At 37.6% G+C, this 21,908-nt stretch overlaps 1 protein-coding gene across 1 annotated transcript in view; it reads right to left on the minus strand.

The window, feature by feature from the left end:
* The window catches only part of cdh24a (cadherin 24, type 2a), a 97,925-nt gene that overhangs the window by 12,175 nt on the left and 63,842 nt on the right, over window positions 1-21,908 (minus strand). Inside the window, exons 6-7 of the mRNA XM_073822735.1 lie at window positions 7,465-7,646; window positions 2,541-2,784 (exon numbers count right to left, since the gene is read on the minus strand). Of these exons, the coding sequence (XP_073678836.1) occupies window positions 2,541-2,784; window positions 7,465-7,646 (426 nt within the window). The remainder of the gene's footprint in view (window positions 1-2,540; window positions 2,785-7,464; window positions 7,647-21,908) is intronic.

The following is a 21,908-nucleotide window of genomic DNA, read 5'->3' on the forward strand; positions in this document are numbered from 1 at the left end:
AAATTGGATGAGCTGTGTGGGTAAAACTCACAGAAACCTGTCAAGACCATGTACTGGTGATATTTCACCTCAAAAGGAGCTTGCGTTCGGTCTTTAAATAATACAAATGTGTCCTAAATACAATTGAATGTTATTTCCAGCTTAACTGGATACTTTAATGTATTTTTTTTTTTGTCATGTTTTATATATTATTTCAAGCTCTTTACTAACGCCTACACACATTTCTGATAAACCTTTTTTTAGTGGCAAAATAGTTGTTGATTGTTCTGGAAATGTCACTACAGTACAGTATTTTGTACAAATAAGGCTCTTTGTTTAATTCGTTTTTTAAAGGGGTCATTGGATGCAAAACTCCACCAACCTCCCTACAATGATAAAAATCCAGCCAGTGGTATTTTTTTAATCTTTAAAAGTAATATCCCCATTTTAAAATCAGGTCATTCTTAGCTTCTTGTCGGTGTGACGACACACAGACAGAGGCCACTCCCACGATAGTTGATTGACATGAGCGCCTTACCTTAGACCCGCCCTCACCGAGCTGAAACAGTCCGACTCCGATCGCCATTGTGTCAACTCAGGTGCAGGGGAAGACAAGAATGTCTCCAATTGAACGACTGAGGTGTTCTGTTATTGGATGTAATAATGAACATAGCAGTCGTCATTTACTCCTGACATCGGAGCCGCTGAAGACGCAGAGGATTAACGTTATGGTAACAAATGTCCTTTCTTAATAATGTGCTAGTTAGCAAGTTTCGCAGCTAAACGCGGCTAAATGCTGCTAAATGCGGCTAAAGTAAACAATGTGGCTCGTCATCCCTCGGCAGAGAGGGGCGGGGTGAGCAGAGCTCATTTGCATTTAAAGAAACATGCAACAGAATAGCTCGCTCTAAAAAGGGCTGATTTTGACAAGGTAAAAAAAAAAAAAGTGTTTTTTACACTACCATTGAGAAATTTTACCCAAAGTATGTTAAAGACTTCTCATTAAGACCCTAAAAAATCATATCAACTTGTGGAAATGGGCATCCGACGACCCCTTTAATGCTAATTAATTTTTTGAATCATTCATTTTCATATTTTTTTTAAGTTGAAAATGAAAAGTCTGGGTCTGAAACACAGGAAGATTAAAAATGACATGGTAAAAAGTTGCCAAAATTTAATTTTCTGTTTTAATGTGACCTTCAAAAGTCCCTGGCAGATAAAAGTAACTGAAGCTGCAGAAACACTCTCCAGTGTAGTATTTGCTTAATATGTGCTGCCTTTAGCTTATGCTGATAAATTTTAATAAAAAACAGTGTAAACATGAATGTATTAAAGAAATGAGATCTGAGCATCAACATTGAGAATAATGAAATATGCAAAATAACTAAATAAAATTGATACATTCAGGGAAATAGGCCTAAAGTAGAAGTTCACTTCCAGAACAAAAATGTACGGATAATTTACTAATCCTTTAGTCATCCAAGATGTTCATGTCTTTCTTTCTTCAGTCATTGAGGAAAATGACAGTTGAGGAAAACATTTAAGGATTTCTCTATGGTGCCTGTGAGTTTGAACTTCCAAAATGCAGTTAAAATGCAGCTTCAAAGGACTCTAAACAATCCCAGCTAAGGAAGAAGGGTCTTATCTAGCAAAATTTTTTGATATTTTCTAAAAAAAAAAAAAATTTCTTGTCTAGCTCTGCATGAATGCTGTGTATTCGGGTTCATGACAGTTAGGGTTGGTCGAAAAACATTACATCATTTTCTCCTCCAACTTCAAAATCATCCAATATCGCTGCTTTACCTTTTTTTGTAAAGGGCATTTGATCTTCTTTGCACGTTCACTTTGTAAACACTGGGACGGTACTTCTGCAGTGATGTACAGTAAGACGATTTTGAAGTTGAAGGAGAAAATGAGATGGGAGTTTTTCAACATACCCTACACTCTTAAAAATAAAGGTGCATCAAAAGGTTCTTCAAGCGATGTAATAGAAGAACCATTTCTTGCTTACCGTTTTATGATCTGAAGAACCTTATTTGCCATAAAGAACCTTTTGTGAAACAGAAAGGTTCTTTAGAAGTTAAAGGTTCTTAGACAAAAAGGTTCTTTCAATATAGAGTGCAACTGTATTGAACCGGAATATATAGAGTACTCACAGAGTTAGACAAGATGGGGTTTGAGGTTAAAAAGTATATAAATTATACTTTTTTTTTTTGGAAAATGACAGATCGTTTTGCTAAATAAGACCCTTATTTCTTGGCCCTTTGAAGTTGCATTTAAACTGCATTTTGGAAGTTCAAACTAAGGGGCACCACAGAAGTCCACTATATGGCGAGAAATCCTGAAATGTTTTCCTCAAAAAACAGTATTTCTTCATGACTGAAAAAAGAAAGACATGAACATTTTGGATGACAAGAGGATAAGTAAATTATCTGTAAAGTTTTGTTCTGGAAATGAACAGATTGCAGATTTTGTGTTAACCAATGTGTTCTTGTGGGATTCACCCATTCACATACTAAGTAAACAAGGTAAAAAACATAGTGTTTACTTGATGTTGTTACTGAGGCCTGTATCCGGGTCCACAGCGGCCACTCTTCCCACCACACACAACGGAGGGCAGTTTTCCGACACATCCAGCCGGTACCGTGCGCGGGAGAACTTCGGCGGCTCGTCTGCGTTCAGAACTGTGATGCGCACCATTGCCCTGTCCTTAAATGGACCTCGTCTGAGGAACCGCGAGTCCACGTTTGGGTTTTGCACCTCCACCGCGAGAGAGTAGGTGCTTCGCCTCTCATAGTCCACAGCCTGGTGTTCAAGATAAAAAAAATCACTTCCTCATAAAACATTACTTTATTGAAACTCACACACACCATCATTCTTTTTACTGTGTTTTGGCACCAGGAAGGTGCTCTAAAATATCTTTTCATTTCGGTGAGATGTTGAAACTCCCACGTTCACTCCTTTTTTCATCTCTGCACCTCAGTAGATTACAAAAAAAAAAAAAACATATAAAGCGTCAAAAAAAGCAATGCGTCTGGATTTCAGCTCTTCATAACTTAAACGACTGCAGGGCTTGCTCTGTTGGTATTAAGATGGAAGGAAGTCATGGATGTGGTTATATTAACATCCATAACCGCTTCAGAACTGTATTAGGGGTTACAGATGCACTTTTGACGCTGGACACCATGAAACTGGAGAAACGTGGGTGTCCACAATCAAAGTGTCAGAAGATGCAAGTGATGTAAAATAACAAGACCGATATTATGAGCATGTCAAGAAAGTAAATGGGGGTCTATTTTGATGTCATGTTGACTTTAAAGGAGGCGTCAAGGAAAACGCGAGTGACATGAGCACATGTGACCAACCATATTTACATAACACAAAGAGAAATGTAAAGGTGCAGTAGTGAACGCTTTTGGCTACTGAAGCTCAATTTCATGCGTTGCTGCATTCCAAAATGTGTGCTTGCAGTGCATTCGCCAATAATTCACATCTGCATTTGCATATGTGCCTAGTTTTTGGCCAAAGGGTCAAAGAGAAAGTGCAAAATAGTGCTGCAAAATTAAACAGATAGATAGATAGATAGATAGATAGATAGATAGATAGATAGATAGATAGATAGATAGATAGATAGATAGATAGATAGATAGATAGATAGATAGATAGATAGATAGATAGATAGACGGATGGATGGACAGATAGATAGACGGATAGATAGATGGATGGACAGATAGACGAAAAGATAGATAGATAGATGGATGGACAGATGGATGGACAAATAGGTCTACGGACAGATAGACGGACAGATAGAGAGATAGACAGATGGACGGATGGATGGACAGATAGATAGATAGACGGATGGACAGATGAACGATGGATGGACAGATAGACGGACAGATAGAGAGATAGACGGACAGACAGACAGATAGATAGATAGACAGATAGATAGATAGATAGATAGATAGATAGATAGATAGATAGATAGATAGATAGATAGATAGATAGATAGATAGATAGATAGATAGATGGACAGATGGACAGATAGACGGAAATATAGATAGATAGACGGATGGACAGATGAACGATGGATGGACAGATAGACGGACAGATAGAGAGATAGACGGACAGACAGACAGACAGACAGATAGACGGACGGATGGATGGACAAATAGATGGATGGACAGATAGACGGATGGACAGATAGACGGACAGATAGATAGACGGATGGACGGATGGATGCACAGATAGATAGACAGATAGATGGATGGACAGATGGACGGACAGATAGAGAGATAGACGGACAGACAGACAGACAGACAGATAGACGGACGGATGGATGGACGGATGGATGGACAGATAGATGGATGGACAGATAGACGGATGGACAGATAGACGGACAGATAGATAGACGGATGGACGGATGGATGCACAGATAGATAGACAGATAGATGGATGGACAGATAGACGGGCAGACAGACGGATGGACGGACATACAGACAGATAGACGGAAGGTCAGACAGATAGATAGAAAAATGTGTTAGAAAAGATGACGGACTGATAGATAGATAGATAGATAGATAGATAGATAGATAGATAGATAGATAGATAGATAGATAGATAGATAGATAGATAGATAGATAGATAGATAGATAGATAGATAGATAGACAGATGGACGATGGATGGACAGATAGACGGACAGATAGAGAGATAGACGACGGACAGACAGACAGACAGACAGACGGATGGACGGATGGATGGACAGATAGATAGATAGATAGATAGATAGATAGATAGATAGATAGATAGATAGATAGATAGATAGATAGATAGATAGATAGATATTTGGGTCAGACCGCCCATCCATAACTAAAAATATAAGTGGACTTAAGAAGAGAAAATGCTGCAAAGTGTATAATACAGTTGTGTAAGGCCTGCAGAAGCAGCGTGCAGTGATGTGTGTGCAGTGGAGCAGTGGGCATGAGCAGCGCTGAGAGCCACTAACACACATGAAAAGCTCTGTCACTTGAACTACAGCCATGTGTTAATCAACATCTCCATGCACTTCCTCTCCCTTGTTACTCAGCGGCATTAGTCTTCCCGCGCTCTTCCTCTGTCTAATTTGCTTTTCGTATTCACTCTTTTCTCCTCCCCCCCCCCCCCCCCCGTGTCTCTGACTCATCTTGTTGCTCGCAACCTTCTCTTTCCTGTTTTCCTTTATATCTGCGTCTCTCCTCATTCTGTTTGTTCTCTTCTCATTCTGGCTTTGTCTTTAACTAGCACACACACACACGCACACACACCTGTCATTGAAGTATTGAGCTCAGCGGATGGGTAAAGATCTCTCTCTCTCTCTCTCACACACACACACACACACACACACACACACAATATAAGCACTTATCAGGGCAGAAAATAGCTTGCGATTCATTTTCCAGTTTGCTTATTTTGATTCGTGTACAAGGTGGAATCTTTTCTCTTTTCAATTAGTTACGTGTGACTTACCACCACACAAAGTCCTTTTTTATGAAATGCACATTTTCAGTCCTTGCAAAGTTTGTATTTAAATAAATGGTTGCCTGTGTGCGCTGTGATGAGGTCTCTCCGGGGGCCTCAGGTTAAATTCTTTCCGCCGGCGCTAATATGCATGTTCGCTGGCAGACGTTTGCGCTGCAGATTATCCTCATTTACATTTGAACTCAGAGTCAATTTAACTCATTTGTGATTCATTCTGCTGTAACTTCTTTCTTTGTTATGGCTTTGCTTTTTACTTTGCCCTTGCGCTATTCAGAATAAATACAACATAAATACAACTAAAGCATTTCACTTTCTGAAGTGAAATACTAGTCATGCTTGCCAGTGCAAAAGTCATTACCAAAGTGCTGAGGCGCTGTTTGTGGTTGCCAGGGTGTTGCTATGCAGCTGCTAAGGTGTTCGGAGTGTTGCTATGTGATTATTAACATAGTTATTTTTAGAGCAAAGGTTTATGGTTGCTAGAGTGTTCTGAATGTTCCTAGGACATTATTAGGTGGTTGCTAGGGTGTTCTGGGTGTTTTACAATGCTGTTGGTAGTTGTCAGGGTGTTGCTAGACAGTTTTTGCTCACTAGCCAGACTCAAAAGACCCCAGTCTCTAATCTATGTATTTTCCAACCCTGCATATTAACCACATTTAAATTTTGGGTTTCCAGGGTGTTGCTATGTTGTTGCTAAGGTGTTTAGCACTTTGCTGTATGGTTGCCAGGATGCTTCTGGTGATAGAGAGTTCTGGGTGTTTGCTATAGCATTATTAGGTGGCTGCTGTTCTAATTGTTTTTGGGTGGTTGCCACGGTGTTCCGAGTGTTTTTAATGTGTTACTATGCAGTTACTACAGTGCTCTGGGTAGTTGGCAGGGTGTTGTTAGGGATTTTGAATAGTTGCTCAAAAGTTGCTTACACTCGAAAGAGCCCAGCCTCCAATCTATGGCTTTTCTAACACTGCATATTTACCACATTCAACCTTTGGGTTGCCAGGCTATCATTATGCAGTTGTAAAGGTATGTGGTGCTCTTAGTAGTTGCCAGGGTGTTTCTAGGCAGTTGCTAGGGTTATTGAGTAGTTGTTACTAGCATAATCAAAAGAGCCCAGCCTCCAATCTGTTTCTTTTCTAACACTGCATATTTAACACATTCAACCTTTGGGTTGCCAGAGTGTTGCTATGCAGTTACTAAGATGTACTGACTGTTTTTAACATGTTGCTTTGATGCTGCTGGGGAGTTGTTTTTAGTGCATTTTAGTTGCCAGGGTATTGCTATGTGGCTGCTAGCGTGAACTAAGTGTTTACAAGGGCATTATTGGGTATCTGCTAGGGTGTTCTAAATGTTTTTGGGTGGTTGCTAGGGTGTTACTATGCAGTTGTTTTTGTGTGTCTTTAACACATTTACATGTGGTTGCTGGAATGTTCAGAGTATTTGCTAGGACATTTTTTTGTGCACTATGTAGATGCCAGAGTGTTGATTTTTGGTTGCTATTTAAGTTGTTTTAAATTGGTTATCATCATCACTATGCTGTTATTAAGAGGTTAAACATTTTAGCAGGTTGCAACGTGGTTTCATGGGTGTTTTTAATGTGCTTCTGTAAGTGTTCACTAACCACATTCAAAACAGCCCATCCTCCAGTCTACAGCTTTTCTAACACTGCATATTTGCTACATTCATCCTTTGAGACTGACTATTTGCTTTGTCATTTTGCAAGTAAGGAAATCGAATTCATTCGTTTGGACAGTCAATGAAATCCATATGTGGTGCAGCTACATTGGTTACCATAGTAATGAAAGCTATACACTGTCTGAACCTGCTCACTCATTTGCTACTTACACATTTTTCACCATTAAGACAAACAACTGAACAGTTTTGAGTCAGATAGAGCATAAAATTAGATTTGGTTCTGATTTGGGAATGTATGGCAGAAAACAACATTACTGTAGGTATTTCCGTTTCTCCACTCCCACCTTGTTTAACAAAATTACAGCCTCTTGGTTCAATCCAGTTATGTTGAAGGTGTCCCCTGCCTCTCCGTCTACAATCATAAAATCCATCCGAGCGTTTTCACCCAGGTCTGCATCTGTTGCAGAGAGACGACCAATCTCCACCCCGGGGACGGCCAATTCGGAGACTGAAAATGACCACATACCTGCAGGAAACAGAGTTGGTGTAATAAATAATCAGACAAGAACATAAAATTAGAACATCATCATTAATCTCATTACATGCATAAGGCATCCACATAAACCCCCCTACAGCCATTTCAAATCAGTCTGACCTCTATCCTAAACTACTTTCATAAAAAACAGTGCAAAGGAAGTCATGCCTTGCCTTTTGTTCTCCCAGACAGTTTTTCTGCAGTTATAAGACAGTTTAATAACCAGCTCTTCTGTCTTTTGTGTGCGGCGGCTATAACGTGGGCCAAAAATAAAACTCTAAAAAGAGAAAACCTGCCCGAGTCTGTTTAAACCTAATTAGAGACAGCAAATAACGCAGGCAATCTACTGCATTCCATAAGAGAATGAAAAGTGTTTCTCATCTCACACGAGAGACACGCATCAGATCTTATATCATGATCAATCACGGTAACAAAAACAAATGTGTTGCCAAAGAGTTCTGAGTTGTTCTCAGTTAACTTTCATGTGGTTTCTAGGGTGTTTTGGGTGGTTGCTTAATGGATCAAGTCAGAAGAGTGATATTCTGTTTCATAAATACAGTTCAGGTGTTGCTACAGTGTAAGTCTATGATATTTTTCAACCGTTTCATCATCCATATGCCAAACGTCACACAACTGAATGCTTTCAAAAGTAACAGCGCACCTGTCCTCAACAACAAAGCATGGATGGATGGATGGAAGGAGATAGACAGATGGATAGATGAATGGAAGGAGATAGACAGATGATGGATGGATGGTAGATGGATGGACGGACGGACGGATAGAGATAGGAAGGAGATTGATGGATAGATATGGATGGATAGATAGATGCTAGATGGATAGATGGATGGACGGACGGACGGATAGAGATAGGAAGGAGATTGATGGATAGATATGGATGGATAGATAGATGCTAGATGGATAGATGGATGATGGATGGATAGAAGGAGATAGACAGATGGATAGATGAATGGAAGGAGATAGACAGATGGATAGATGAATGGAAGGAGATAGACAGATGGATGGATGGATGGATGGATGGATGGATGGACGGATGGATGGATATGGATAGATGGATGGATAGATGGATGGTTGGACGGATAGAGATAGGAAGGAGATTGACGGATAGATATGGATGGATGGATAGATAGATAGATAGATAGATAGATAGATAGATGGATAGATGGATGATGGATGGATGGAAGAAGATAGACAGATGGATAGATGAATGGATGGATGGTAGATGGATGGATGGATGGATGGATGGATGGATGGATGGTAGATGGATGGACGGACGGGTAGAGATAGGAAGGAGATTGACGGATAGATATGGATGGATAGATAGATGGATGATGGATGGATGGAAGGAGATAGACAGATGATAGATGGATGGATGGTAGATGGATGGACAGACGGATAGAGATAGGAAGGAGATTGACGGATAGATATGGATGGATAGATGCTAGATGGATAGATGGATGATGGATGGATAGAAGGAGATAGACAGATGGATAGATGAATGGAAGGAGATAGACAGATGGATGGATGGATGGATGGATGGATGGATGGATGGATGGATGGATGGATGGATGGATGGATGGATGGATGGATGAATGGATGGATGGATGGATGGATGGATGGATAGATGGATGGATGGATGGATGGATGGACGGATGGATATGGATAGATGGATGGATAGATGGATGGTCGGACGGATAGAGATAGGAAGGAGATTGACGGATAGATATGGATGGATAGATAGATAGATGATAGATGGATGATGGATGGATGGAAGGAGATAGACAGATGGATAGATGAATGGAAGGAGATAGACAGATGGATGGATGGATGGATGGATGGATGGATGGATGGATGGACGGACGGACGGGTAGAGATAGGAAGGAGATTGACGGATAGATATGGATGGATAGATGGATGATGGATGGATGGATAGTAGATAGACGAACAGACGATTAGATAGATAAAACAGAACATCACTGCAGAACCACTGCAAAAACACTAATTATTAATTCCGCAAATTCCAAACATGCTTCTGGTAAGCAGATATCAGAGAGACAGAGAGTAAGAAAGATCTAAAAAGAGAGTGTGATAGAAATATAAAGCAGGACACTGATGATTCCTTGCTTCTTTTAAGAGCCAAATTTGCTCCAGAACAGAAAATGAATCACGCAAACAACAAAGGCTGAGACAGTGTGATTCACCAGAGGCAGTTTGTGCCAGCTAATAACTCCTAACATTCATTAAAGCTGAGTGCAGCCAAGAGAAGATGATCACAGAAACACACTGTGGGAATACAATATGGCTTCTTTGCACAGTGTATTAACACTGTGTATTATTCAGAGGAGGAGAAAGGGATGAGGAGAGATTAGGGGAGAGATAGAAAGAACAAAAGAGGAAAAGGCAGCAGGAGAGACGGGAAAACGAAAGGGAAAAGAGGCAGAGAAAGCGAAAGACAGAAAGGCAGCGAGTGTGTATTCATGTGGGAGGGAGGGAGGGAGGGAGGGAGAGGGTGGAAGATGTATTGTGTGTCTCCAAGCTGTATTTTTCAGCTGTGATTTTGCTGCGTACTGATGCAGAAAGCTCTGAACTTTAAATGAAATATTAATCGTGTGGATTTTGAAGAGAGGATCTGTAGGGAGGGTGGATGGAAGTCGTGGCACTCTACAGACAGGCCGAAGCCCTCTAAAAGAGACACAACACAGATTATCATTATCGCTGGCACTGTGATAATAGTCGCCAGATTCATCAGCACCATAATCTACTTCATAATTATGATACGCACTGCGATACTGTTGTCCTTTCTCTGAGGGCCAACAAGAGTCAATCTTTGTAACATTTGCCATTTGCCAATCATTGTTATGTTTGGAATAAATATCACTAATCATTAGATATGTGTCCCTGCAGCAGTTTTGTTTGAGTGCACTTCATAGGGCACATGACTAGTCCCAAAGATGAAATGATTTTACTGTATTTTTGATCAAATAAAAAGTTTTTATCATCCACTATTTTATCATCCAAAAGCAACATTTCAAGAAGTAGGAAGTCTCAAATACTCATCAAGGCAGTATTTACTTAATAAAAATACAGTAAAATTGTGAAATATTATGCCACATGATCCGTCAGATATCAAGTGGTTAGCCAAGTCCGGTTCTACAGAGGTACTAATGGTTTGTGATTTATGACACAAAATAATCCCACAGCTGATTCTTTATTTTCACTTCACGTGCCTCAACTTTGGTAACAACGTTTCAAAATGGACTGAATGGATGGATGAATGGAAGGAGATAGACAGATGGATAGATAGATTACAGTTTTTCTCAATCGCTTTGGTGCATTTCTCACAACACTATTTACAGTTGCACAACATTTACTTCAACCTCCACAACATTTAGTCATTGTGCACATCCTAGTAGCAGTTTCTCATTCCTTCCAACAAATTGCAAATGCTTTTGGACATGCATCAATTGCTTTCATACAACTCTCTGCTGTTTTATAACATTATCTTTTGCTTATGTCATGTCAGTCAAAATTAACTAAACTTGTGAATGCTGAATAGTCATTCCATATAAAACTAATAGTCCTCATTTCATTGCTTGAGTAATTACATAGAAAAATGTGGAACTAGTTGTCAAAATCTGTCAAGCAAATTTTTTAAATCTTTTTTCCCCTGAAAATGTCTTTTAAATTGAACAATTTCTCTCAGATGAACCTCCGCTTTCACTGATGAGAAGGGGTGTGTGAAGCATTAGTTGCAACCAATGATAAGCCACTTCTCTACAATCACTCAGAACTGAATCCCATAAACCCCCACTTCACAAGCATATATGAACCAAGCAGGACATAGTGTGTACCATTTCTACAATACTGTGACACAAAAATGGAAGGTCAGCCTCGTGGAAGAGGGGTGAGGGTGCGGGGAGGAAGGGGAAGGGGACAAAACAGGGGAAGAGGAAGAAGAGGCCAAGTATGTAGGCAGATTCCTAATGAAATCAGGACTACAATTGTGGATCATGTTGTCAATCACAGCCTCACAATGGCTGAGGCTGGTCGAAGGGTCTAGCCAAATGTTGGGCGAACCACTATAAATTCAATTATTCAAACATTTCGTCGGGAGAACAGGTGTGTCTAAAGGGACAGTAATTCAGCACCAAACAATCTGCACTGCACTACTGTCATTGTGTCATACATGAAGCTTGCAGTGGGACAAGAACCTGTCACTTTTTACATTTTTCATTTAGACTTACAGCTTTACTGCATCACAGATTTAGTGTATTGTAGTGTTACAGTAAAGATTTGCCATACTGTATTTACTGTCATTTTACTCTGCACCACATAGGATTGCAAGACAACCTTGCAGAGCATTTGAGCATTTTAAGGAAGTGTCACCAAAATCTGACTTTTTTGCATTGGAAAACATTTACAGAGTAAACTGTCATAATGAAAACATGACAAAGCCATTTGACTATCTTGTTCATAAACAATGGTGTCAGGACTTTTCGTCTTGATGACACTGTCACTTTCATTGACATGAATACTTGCTTTTGAGGAATGAGCTATCCATTTTGAGCAAGTGACACGCTTTTGCTAGGTTATCAACTAGGTTTTGCAGTTTGTACTAATTGTTTTGAGAAATGCATTAACTGTTGTGCAAATGTAAATAGTGATGTGAGAAATGCACCAAAGTGACTGAGAAAAACTGTAATAGACAGAAAGATGGATGAATGGATAGATGGATGATGAATGGATGGATGCATGGATGGATGAATGGAACGAGGTAGACAGATGGATAGACAGATTGATGGATGGATGGATGGATGAATGGAATGAGATAGACAGATGGATAGATAGATTGATAGACAGAAAGATGGATGAATGGAATGAGATAGATAGATAGATAGATAGATAGATAGATAGATAGATAGATAGATGATAGATAGATAGATAGATAGATAGATAGATAGATAGATAGATAGATAGATAGATAGATAGATAGATAGATAGATAGATAGATAGATAGATAGATAGATAGATAGAATGGATGGATGGATGAATGGAAGGAGATAGACAGATAGATAGATTAATAGACAGACGGATAAATGGATGGATGATGGATAGATGGATGGAGATAGACAGACGGATAGATAAACAGACAGACTGATAGACAGATAGATGATGGATGATAAATAAATAGATGGATGGATGGATGAATGAAAGGAGATAGAAAGATAGACAGATGACCAAATAAGACAGATGGATAGATTAATAGACAGATGGATAGATGAATGGATTGGTGGATAGACAGATGGATAGACAGATTAATAGACAGATAGATGGATGGATGATGGATAAATAGATGGATGGATGGATGGATGATAGTTAGATAGAGTAATAGACAGACAGGTTGATGGATGTAAGATGGATGGATGGCTGGATGGCTGGATGGATGGATGGATGGATGAATGGATGAATGAATGGATGGAGATAGACAGACAGAAGGATAAATAGATGGATGGATGGATGAATGAATGGAAGGAGATAGATAGACAGATGGGTAGATTAATAGACAGAGAGATGGATGTAAGATGAATAGATGGATGGATGGATGAATGGATGGAGATCGACAGATGGATAGATAGATAGATGGATGGATGGACGGATTGATCAAATACTCATCAATGCAGTATTTACTTAAATATACAGTAAAATTGTGAAATATTATTACAATTCAAAATAAATGTTTTGTATTTGAATATATGTTAAAATGTAATTTATTCATGTGATACATCATTACTCCATTCTTCAATGCCATATGACCCGTCAGATATCAAGTGGTTAGCCAAGCCCAGGCCCGGTTCTACAGAGGTACTAATGGTTTGTGAATTATGACACAAAATAGTCCCACAACGGATTGTTTGTTTTTACTTCACGTGTCTCAACTTTAGTAACATTTCATAACGGACACATTTCAAATGACACAGAAAACTTCAATGAACATCAGAGAAGTGCAGAGTGCACATTTCTGGTTAAAAATGAAAGGCTATCAACTGACACTTAAAAGCATCGGCATTTAAATCAGCAGCAAGAGTCAAAGAAAGTCCATAGTTTAGTAAATGTTGGCAACCTCCTTAAGTTATTCTTGACTGTGTTGCATTGACTGCTTTGATGCACTGCAATATGGTATGGCATTGTTTTGATGCTTACTGTACATCTCAAAAAAGATTTTTTTTTTTCCTTTTGAGATTTTTTTCTTGCTCAAGACTCAAGAGTTAAATGTCACCCTTGCATACAGGCATTTGAAAAGCAGCAAAAATAAATGAAGGCACGGTCAAAAGTTTTCAAGAACATGACCTTCATGTCAAAAATGTAAAAATACAAACTTAAAATCAGTTGGTTTTAATACAAATGAACATTGAAGTGTTTGAAGTTGTAGAAACACCCACATACAGTATGACAAGGTTAAAGATAAATTGCTATTTGCTAGTCAGTGATGGTATTTAATCCTCATCTTCCTAGGATAAAAATAAAAAGAACATTTTAAACACATTTCTGTTAAAATGTGTTTTATATAATTATTTTTTCTGTTCACAGTATGAAACAATGGTTCTTTTAAAGAAACCAAAAAAGATTGCTGCTTTAAATGTACTCACCCTCAGGCCATTCAAGATGAATTAGATGAATTTGTTTCTTCCCCGGAACAGATTGGAGAAATTTAGCATTACATCACTTGCTCATCAATGGATGCTCTGCAGTGAATGGGTGCCGTCAGATTGAGAGTTCAAACTACTGATAAAAACATCACAATAATCCACACCACTTCAGTTCATTAAAGCGAAAAGCTGCATGCTTGCATGAAACAAATCCATCAAGACATTTTTAACTTCACTCCATTGCTTCTGGCTAAAATATGATTCCTCTATCCATAATATTGTTTTTTTCCTGTGAAAAAGTCATCTCGTCTAAATCAGGAGCAAAGTATACACAGATCAAGCACTGTTTACAAGCGAAAACAATCCGAAACAGTGCTAAACAAATATGTTGGTGGATTTTGATGAGACTGACAACAGAAGATGGGCTTTTTCACTGGAGGTAGTGTGATTATGAATTATGGATTTTGGCCAGAAGCAACAATTTTTTTAAAATTTAAAACATCTTAATGATATATTTGTTTCTTACAATGTTTCTTGTGTTGTTTCAATCAGCTGTTCGGACTCTCATTCTGACGGCACCCATTCACTGCAGAGGATTCATTGGTGAGCAAGTGATGGAATGCGAAATTTCTCCAGATCTGTTCATCCCCAAAGTTTTTTATTTTTTAATTTTTAATGTTTTTTAAATAATTCACAAGCCTGAATTGATTTAATCCAAAATACAGCAAAAGCAGTAATATTGTGGAATATTTATACTATTTAAAATAACTGCTTTCTATTTGAATATATTTCAAAATGTAATTTACTCCTGGGATCAAAGCTAAATTTGCAGCATCATTATTCCAGTCTTCAGTGTCACATAATCCTTCAGAGATCATTCTAATATGCTGATTTGCTGTTTAAGAAACATTTATTATCATTATTATCATCAATATTTTAAACAGTTGAGTGCATTTATTTTCAGGATTCTTTGACGAATAGAAAGATCCAAAGATCAGCATTTATCTGAAATAAAAACCTTTTGTAACACTATACACTATACCATTTAAAAGTTTGGAGTCAGTATATATGTTTTAATACTTTTATTTAGCAAGGATGCTTTAAATTGATCAAAAGTGATGATAAAGACTTTTATGATGTTTCAGACAAATGCTGTTCTTCTGAACTTTCAATTCATCAAAGAAACCTGAAAAATTTCTACTCAGCTTTTTTTTTTTCTTAAACATAATAATATTATTTTTTTTTCCAGCAAATCAGAATATTAGAATGATATCTGAAGGATCATGTGACTGAAGTAATGATGCAAAAAAACACATTTTAAAATATATTCAAATAGAAAACAGTTATTTTAAATAGTACAAATATTTCAAAATGTTACTGTTTTTGCTGTACTTTGAATCAAATAAATGCAGGCTTTGTGAGCAGAAGAGACTTCTTTAAAAATCATTGTGTACATCTTGGATGGCCCGAAAGTGTGTAAAAGTTAAGCAAATTTTAAAACTATTCCTATTTGTGTGAACTATTCCTTCGAGAACTGTTCACTGAAATGTTCTTTGAGGAACCCAAAATGGTTCTTCTACAGCACTGCTGTGAAAACTCGTTATTCATGAAAAATCATTATTTTTAAAAGTCTACACTAGCCTAAAAGCTAACAACCTATACCATTCAAAAGTTTGGAGTCAGTATATATGTTTTAATACTTTCATTTAGCAAGGATGCTTTAAATTGATCATAAGTGATGATAAAGACTTTTATGACATAATTTTTTTTTTAATTTCAGATAAATGCTGTTCTTCTAAACTTTCTATTCATCAAAGAAACCTGAAAAAAAAAATCTACTTAGCTGTTTTTTTAACATAATAATAAATGTTTTTGAGCAGCAAATCAGTATATTAGAATGATTTCTGAAGGATCATGTGACTGAAAAAATGGTGCTAAAAATTCAGCTTTGAAATCACAGGAAAAAATACATTTTAAAATATGTTAAAATAGAAAACAGTTATTTTGAATAGTACAAATATTTCAGAATTGTACTGTTTTTGCTGTGCTAAATAAATGCAGGCTTGGTGAGCAGAAGAAACTTCTTTAAAAATCATTAAAAATCCTAATGTTCAAAACTTTTGACTGGTAGTGTACATCTTGGATGGCCTGAAGGTGTGTAAAAGTTCAGCAAATTTGAAGACTATTCCTATTTGTGTGAACTATTCCTTCAAGAACTGTTCACTGTTCTTTAGGGAACCCTGCTGTGAAAACCCCTCTTTAGAGATCATTATTTTTAAAAGTCTACAATCGCCTAAAAGCTAACAAACACACAATAAAAACCAAAAAAAACTTTGATTACACGGGCTCCCCAAGAGGAGAAAAGGTCTTTTTTGTATCATTGTTGTTGCAAACAATGCTTCATGTTTCCTTGTTTTTGACTAACGAGGCAGAAAACAAGCGAGCGAGCGCCGTTCCGGAACCAAACCTGGCAATTCCAACAAGCAGGAGCGTTCTAATCTTTTCAGTAAACTTCAGAAAGTTCAGCATTCAAAAACCCAGGAATCACTCGCAAACGACAAGAACAGTTCGCTGGCATCTGCGCCCTTTTTATCAGGTGTGGTTTACATGCATTCGACTGAGAATTCACTTTTTTCCCGTCACTCTTTTAGAAGCAGCGTCACTCTTTGTTTTTGCAGGTGTTGTACAGAAACTCTGTCGAGTCTGAGCAGTTCTGGATGGTGATTTATTTTGCCGATATGAGCTGAGTTGTCTAACTCGGAGGGCCACGTTGAGTAACGAGTCCCACGCTCACCGGACCTCTCTTGCTCAGAGGTGACTCAAGCGCCGTGAACGGCTTCGGGCTTTGTTTACTCACTCACACGCGCATTTATTAAAGCCGACAGATATGGACTGACAGAAACCCATAAGCCTTATCAAATCCTCAGTCACTCACACTCACCTCTCAAACTTTGATATCTCACACACACAGCACACACTGCAACCGTCTTATCTTTATAGACATCATCAAATATTTCATGCACACATACACACAGATGCTCCCTACGCCCAAACCACCAAGCCACACTTTCATATCTCTCCTTCAAACACACGGCGCAGAGGTTTTTAGCGCTTCGAGAGAGCCGCGCCGAGAATGAAAGCAGTCACGGATCACGGGTCAACGGGCGCAAGGCTTGTTTGGGAGACTCAGCGACATTTTTTTACAATGCTGTGAACGCTCTCCTGTTGAGAGTCAACAGGACTCAATCCACACCAGGACACGGCGTCCTTAACACGTCGGCTGGACTTGGAAATAAAGCACAGCGTCCTGAGAGACACACAGGATGTGAGGTTAAGGTGCTCAGTGACTTGTTTGTGCACTCTGTGATCACTGTCAGATCCCATAGAGCGCTGAATCGCTGAGGTGGATCAATGTACACAATCACTGTAAAGCAGTGTTTTTCAGTCCTGGCCTTGCACTACACAATTCGGATGGCTTCCTAATTTAACACACCGATTTAACTCAATGAAAAAGGCTACAAGACCAGAATTTACCCTTAAAAGTAAGTCAGTTTACTCCGGGAATATATTTGAGACATGCTGAAATTTATGTAACAGTTTGTCAAATCTGCAATAAAATCTGACAACAATTGCATGATATACACACAGTTTACATACACCTTGCAGAATCTGCAAAATGTTAATTATTTTAACAAAATAAGAGGGATCATACCAAATGCATGTTGTTTTTTTATTTAGTACTGAGCTGAATAAGATATTTCAAGAGAAAATAGTTGAATTTATAAAATGACCCCGTTCAAAAGTTTACATACACTTGATTCTTAATACCGTGTTGTTACCTGAATGACCCACAGCTGTTTTTTGTTGTTGTTGTTGTTTTGTTTAGTGATAGTTGTTCTTGAGTCTCTTGATTGTCCTGAACAGTTAAACTGCCCGCTGTTCTTCAGAAAAATCCTTCAGGTCTGACAAATTCTTTGGTTTTTCAGCATTTTTGTGTATTAGATGACAAACAATGACTGTATGATTTTGAGATCCATCTTTTTACACTGAGGACAACTGAGGGACTGATATGCAACTATTACAGAAGGTTCAAATGCTCACTGATGCTTCATACGGAAACACAATGCATTATGAGCTGGGGCGTGAAAACTTTTGAACAGAATGTTGATGTGTACATTTTTATTTTCATTTTGCCTAAATATGATTTTTTTTTCCCATTTAGTACTGCCCTTCAAAAGCTACAGAAGATACTTACATGTTTGAGTCCCTCAGTTGTCCTCATTGAGAAAAGATGGATCTCAAAATCATCCAGTCATTATTAGAAATGGTTAAAATACACAATATGCTGAAAAACAATCCCTCTTATGTGGTAAAAAAAAAATTAACATTTTGTAGATTCTACAAGGTGTATGTAAACTTTTGACATCAACTTTCGGGGGGTGAAAACATTTGAACAGATGGTTGATGTCTACATTTTTATTTGTATTTTGCCTAAACATACAATAAACAGTAAACATTTTTTTTTTTTAGTACTGCCCTTTAAAAGCTACAGAAGATACTTACATGTTTCCCAGAAGACAAAATAAGTTAAATTTACCCTGATCTTCAAATTCAAAAAGTTTTCACCCCCCGGCATTGTGTTTCAGTGAGCATTTGAACCTTCTGTAACAGTTGCATATGAGTCCCTCAGTTGTCTTCAGTGTGAAAAGATTGATCTCAAAATCATCCAGTCATTATTAGAAATGGTTCAAATACACAAAAATGCTGAAAAACTAAATAATTTGGTGCATTTTGTATGATACCTCTTATTCTGGGAAAATAATCAACATTTTGCAGATTCTGCAAGGTGTATGTAAACTTTTGAGTAAAATTGAATATATTTAAAAATGTAAAATTTAGTGTCACACAATCCTCCAATAACTATTCTAATATGCTGATCTGATGCTTAAGAAACATTATTATTATCATTATTATCAGTACTGAAAACAGTTGCCTTTTAATATTTCTGAGAAAACATTACTGTGATTATTTTTCGTCCAGGATTCTTTGATGAATAGAAGGTTCAAAAGACCAGCATTTATTTGAACTAGAAATCATTACAAATGTGTTTACTGTCACTTTTGATCAATTTAATGCATCCTTGCTGAATAAAAGTGTTAATTTCTTTTTCTATTGACCCCAAACTTTTGAACGATGGTGTATGTCAGGCGAATCTGTGTCAAATAACAGGTGGCAGTCTGGCAGGGATTCTGGAAGACACCATTTCTGACACCATTTTACTTAACACCGTATTAAAAAGCATTAGCACGTTCATTATTAGAACTGTCAAAGGTATCCTGTTAACTAAATGTGTTACCTTAGGAGATTAATTAAATATGTTTTACAGCATATTTTTATCTAATGTTTTTTTCCTCCCAAGTATTTTATTTATAGGCCTTTTTGCCTTTTAGTATATAGAACGAGGAGGGAAAGAGAGAAAGCAGAAGAACAGGATCAGAAAATGAACACGGAGGTCGTATTTGAACCAGCATTCCTGTGATCATGTGGCTCTTAAATGTGCAAATGAGTACATGGGCTGAATTCAGAATATCATAAATTTATGCCGTACTGTATGTGCCAGAAATAATATGCTGCATGTTCTCTATCCATTGTTCCATTATATATTACTGCGTGACATTATGACTAATTAATTATAAAAACAGGAACTAGAGAGTGGGTGTCTCTTGAACTGTCAAACAATGAGACATTAAAAGGAAAGGTAAAAAATAACTAATTAAATTTATTGCAATTATATATCTACGTTTTCTCAGAAAAAATCACAAATGAAAGTAATTTATTATATTATTGTGGCAAAAAATATTAATAGACATTCTAAAAAGTGACTTTTGACGTCAATGTCTAGTTTATGAATTTAAGGCTGTCACTAGTAGTAAAATCCCTTATTTTACAGATGCATTAATGTTATTTTGATTATGTACCACCTTTTGGTAAAGCAACGTGCTAAGCGCCAATTAAAAATAGTGCAAAACAAATCACTCAGAATTGTAGAGGAAATCCACCTTTGTGCTCAACCAGACAAGTCAGTTTACACATAAAATATTAACAAAGTAGTTACCACTTTTATCCAGTTACTCTAGTTTGGGAAAAAATGGCGATTCTTTGACCAGGTTACTAAACAAATGACTCTTTCCAGTCATTTTAAATTCCATAAGGTGAGCAATGAGATTAGATTCACAAACAAATCATTCCTGAGGTTCTTCATAGTGAAGCAAAAATATTCAGCACGGTCAGTGTAGTCCCATTTGTGAACAAATGTCTCATGAGCCAATTCTTTATTTGTGAATCACATACATACTGTACATGTAGGCTATAGTGCGATTGTATAGAGTGTTTTCATGAAGCGTCATCAATCGGCCATATTGGCGGCACTGAATGTAAACAATACCACTGAACCAAACGAAACTTGGATATTTTGCTGATTATTACTGCGGAAAAAAAAAATGTTTTGGGCTGTACTAATCGGTCAGACCGGGAAAAACCTTTGGAGTACTATAGACTGCCAAAAGTTCTCCAAATCAAGGAGAAGAGCGCAAAAAACTCTGAGGAACAAAAGGAGTTTGTGGTTGGCCAAACTGACCCAGGATTTCCAGGGCAAGAATCTTGACAATATTTGTGTTTGTTCTAATCATTTCCAGTCAGTTAGCTGAAATATCAGGCTAATATCATTATTAATACTGCTCATACATATCTTTGCCCTCTATTAATTTTAGTTAGTCAAAATATTGCTTCCTTTTCTGCTTACTAAGTCTTACTCTATATAATTTAGCAGCTTCCACATGTTTTTTCCATGGTTTAGACATCGTAAATTAACATAACAATGTATTTAGTAGTACATTAACTGTGCAATCTATGCTGTTGTTTACATTCGAGGATCGCCAATATGGCTGCGCATCCGGGTAACTGACCAAATCGGGATTTAAATGCAAACCCTTTAAACCGATTACTAAATGAATTTATTACATGACTCGGTTCTTTGTAGTGAATCAAACACAGCAGCGCCACGACCATGGTAGTTCATAGTGAATCAAAAACATACAGCACGGTCAGTGTAGTCCAATTAGCACACAAGTGTCTCATGAGCTGATTCTTTTTTGTGAATCAAATACATACTGTACATGTAGGCTATAGCACAACTGTATAGAGTGTTTTCATGAAGCGTCATCAATCGGCCATATTGGCGGCACTGAATGTAAACAATACCACTGAACCAAACGAAACTTGGATATTTTGCTGATTATTACTGCGGAAAAAAAAAATGTTTTGGGCTGTACTAATCGGTCAGACCGGGAAAAACTTTTGGAGTACTATAGACTGCCAAAAGTTCTCCAAATCAAGGAGAAGAGTGCAAAAAACTCTGAAGAACAAAAGGTGTTTGTGGTTGGCCAAACTGAACCAGGATTTCCAGGGCAAGAATCGTGACAACATTCGTGTTTGTTCTTATTATTTCCAGTCAGTTAGCTGAAATATTAGGCTAATATCTTAATTAATACTGCTCGTAGTATCTTTACCACCTATTAACTTTAGTTAG

Source organism: Garra rufa, chromosome 18 (assembly GCF_049309525.1).
Source record: "Garra rufa chromosome 18, GarRuf1.0, whole genome shotgun sequence".
Classification (NCBI taxonomy): domain Eukaryota; kingdom Metazoa; phylum Chordata; class Actinopteri; order Cypriniformes; family Cyprinidae; genus Garra; species Garra rufa.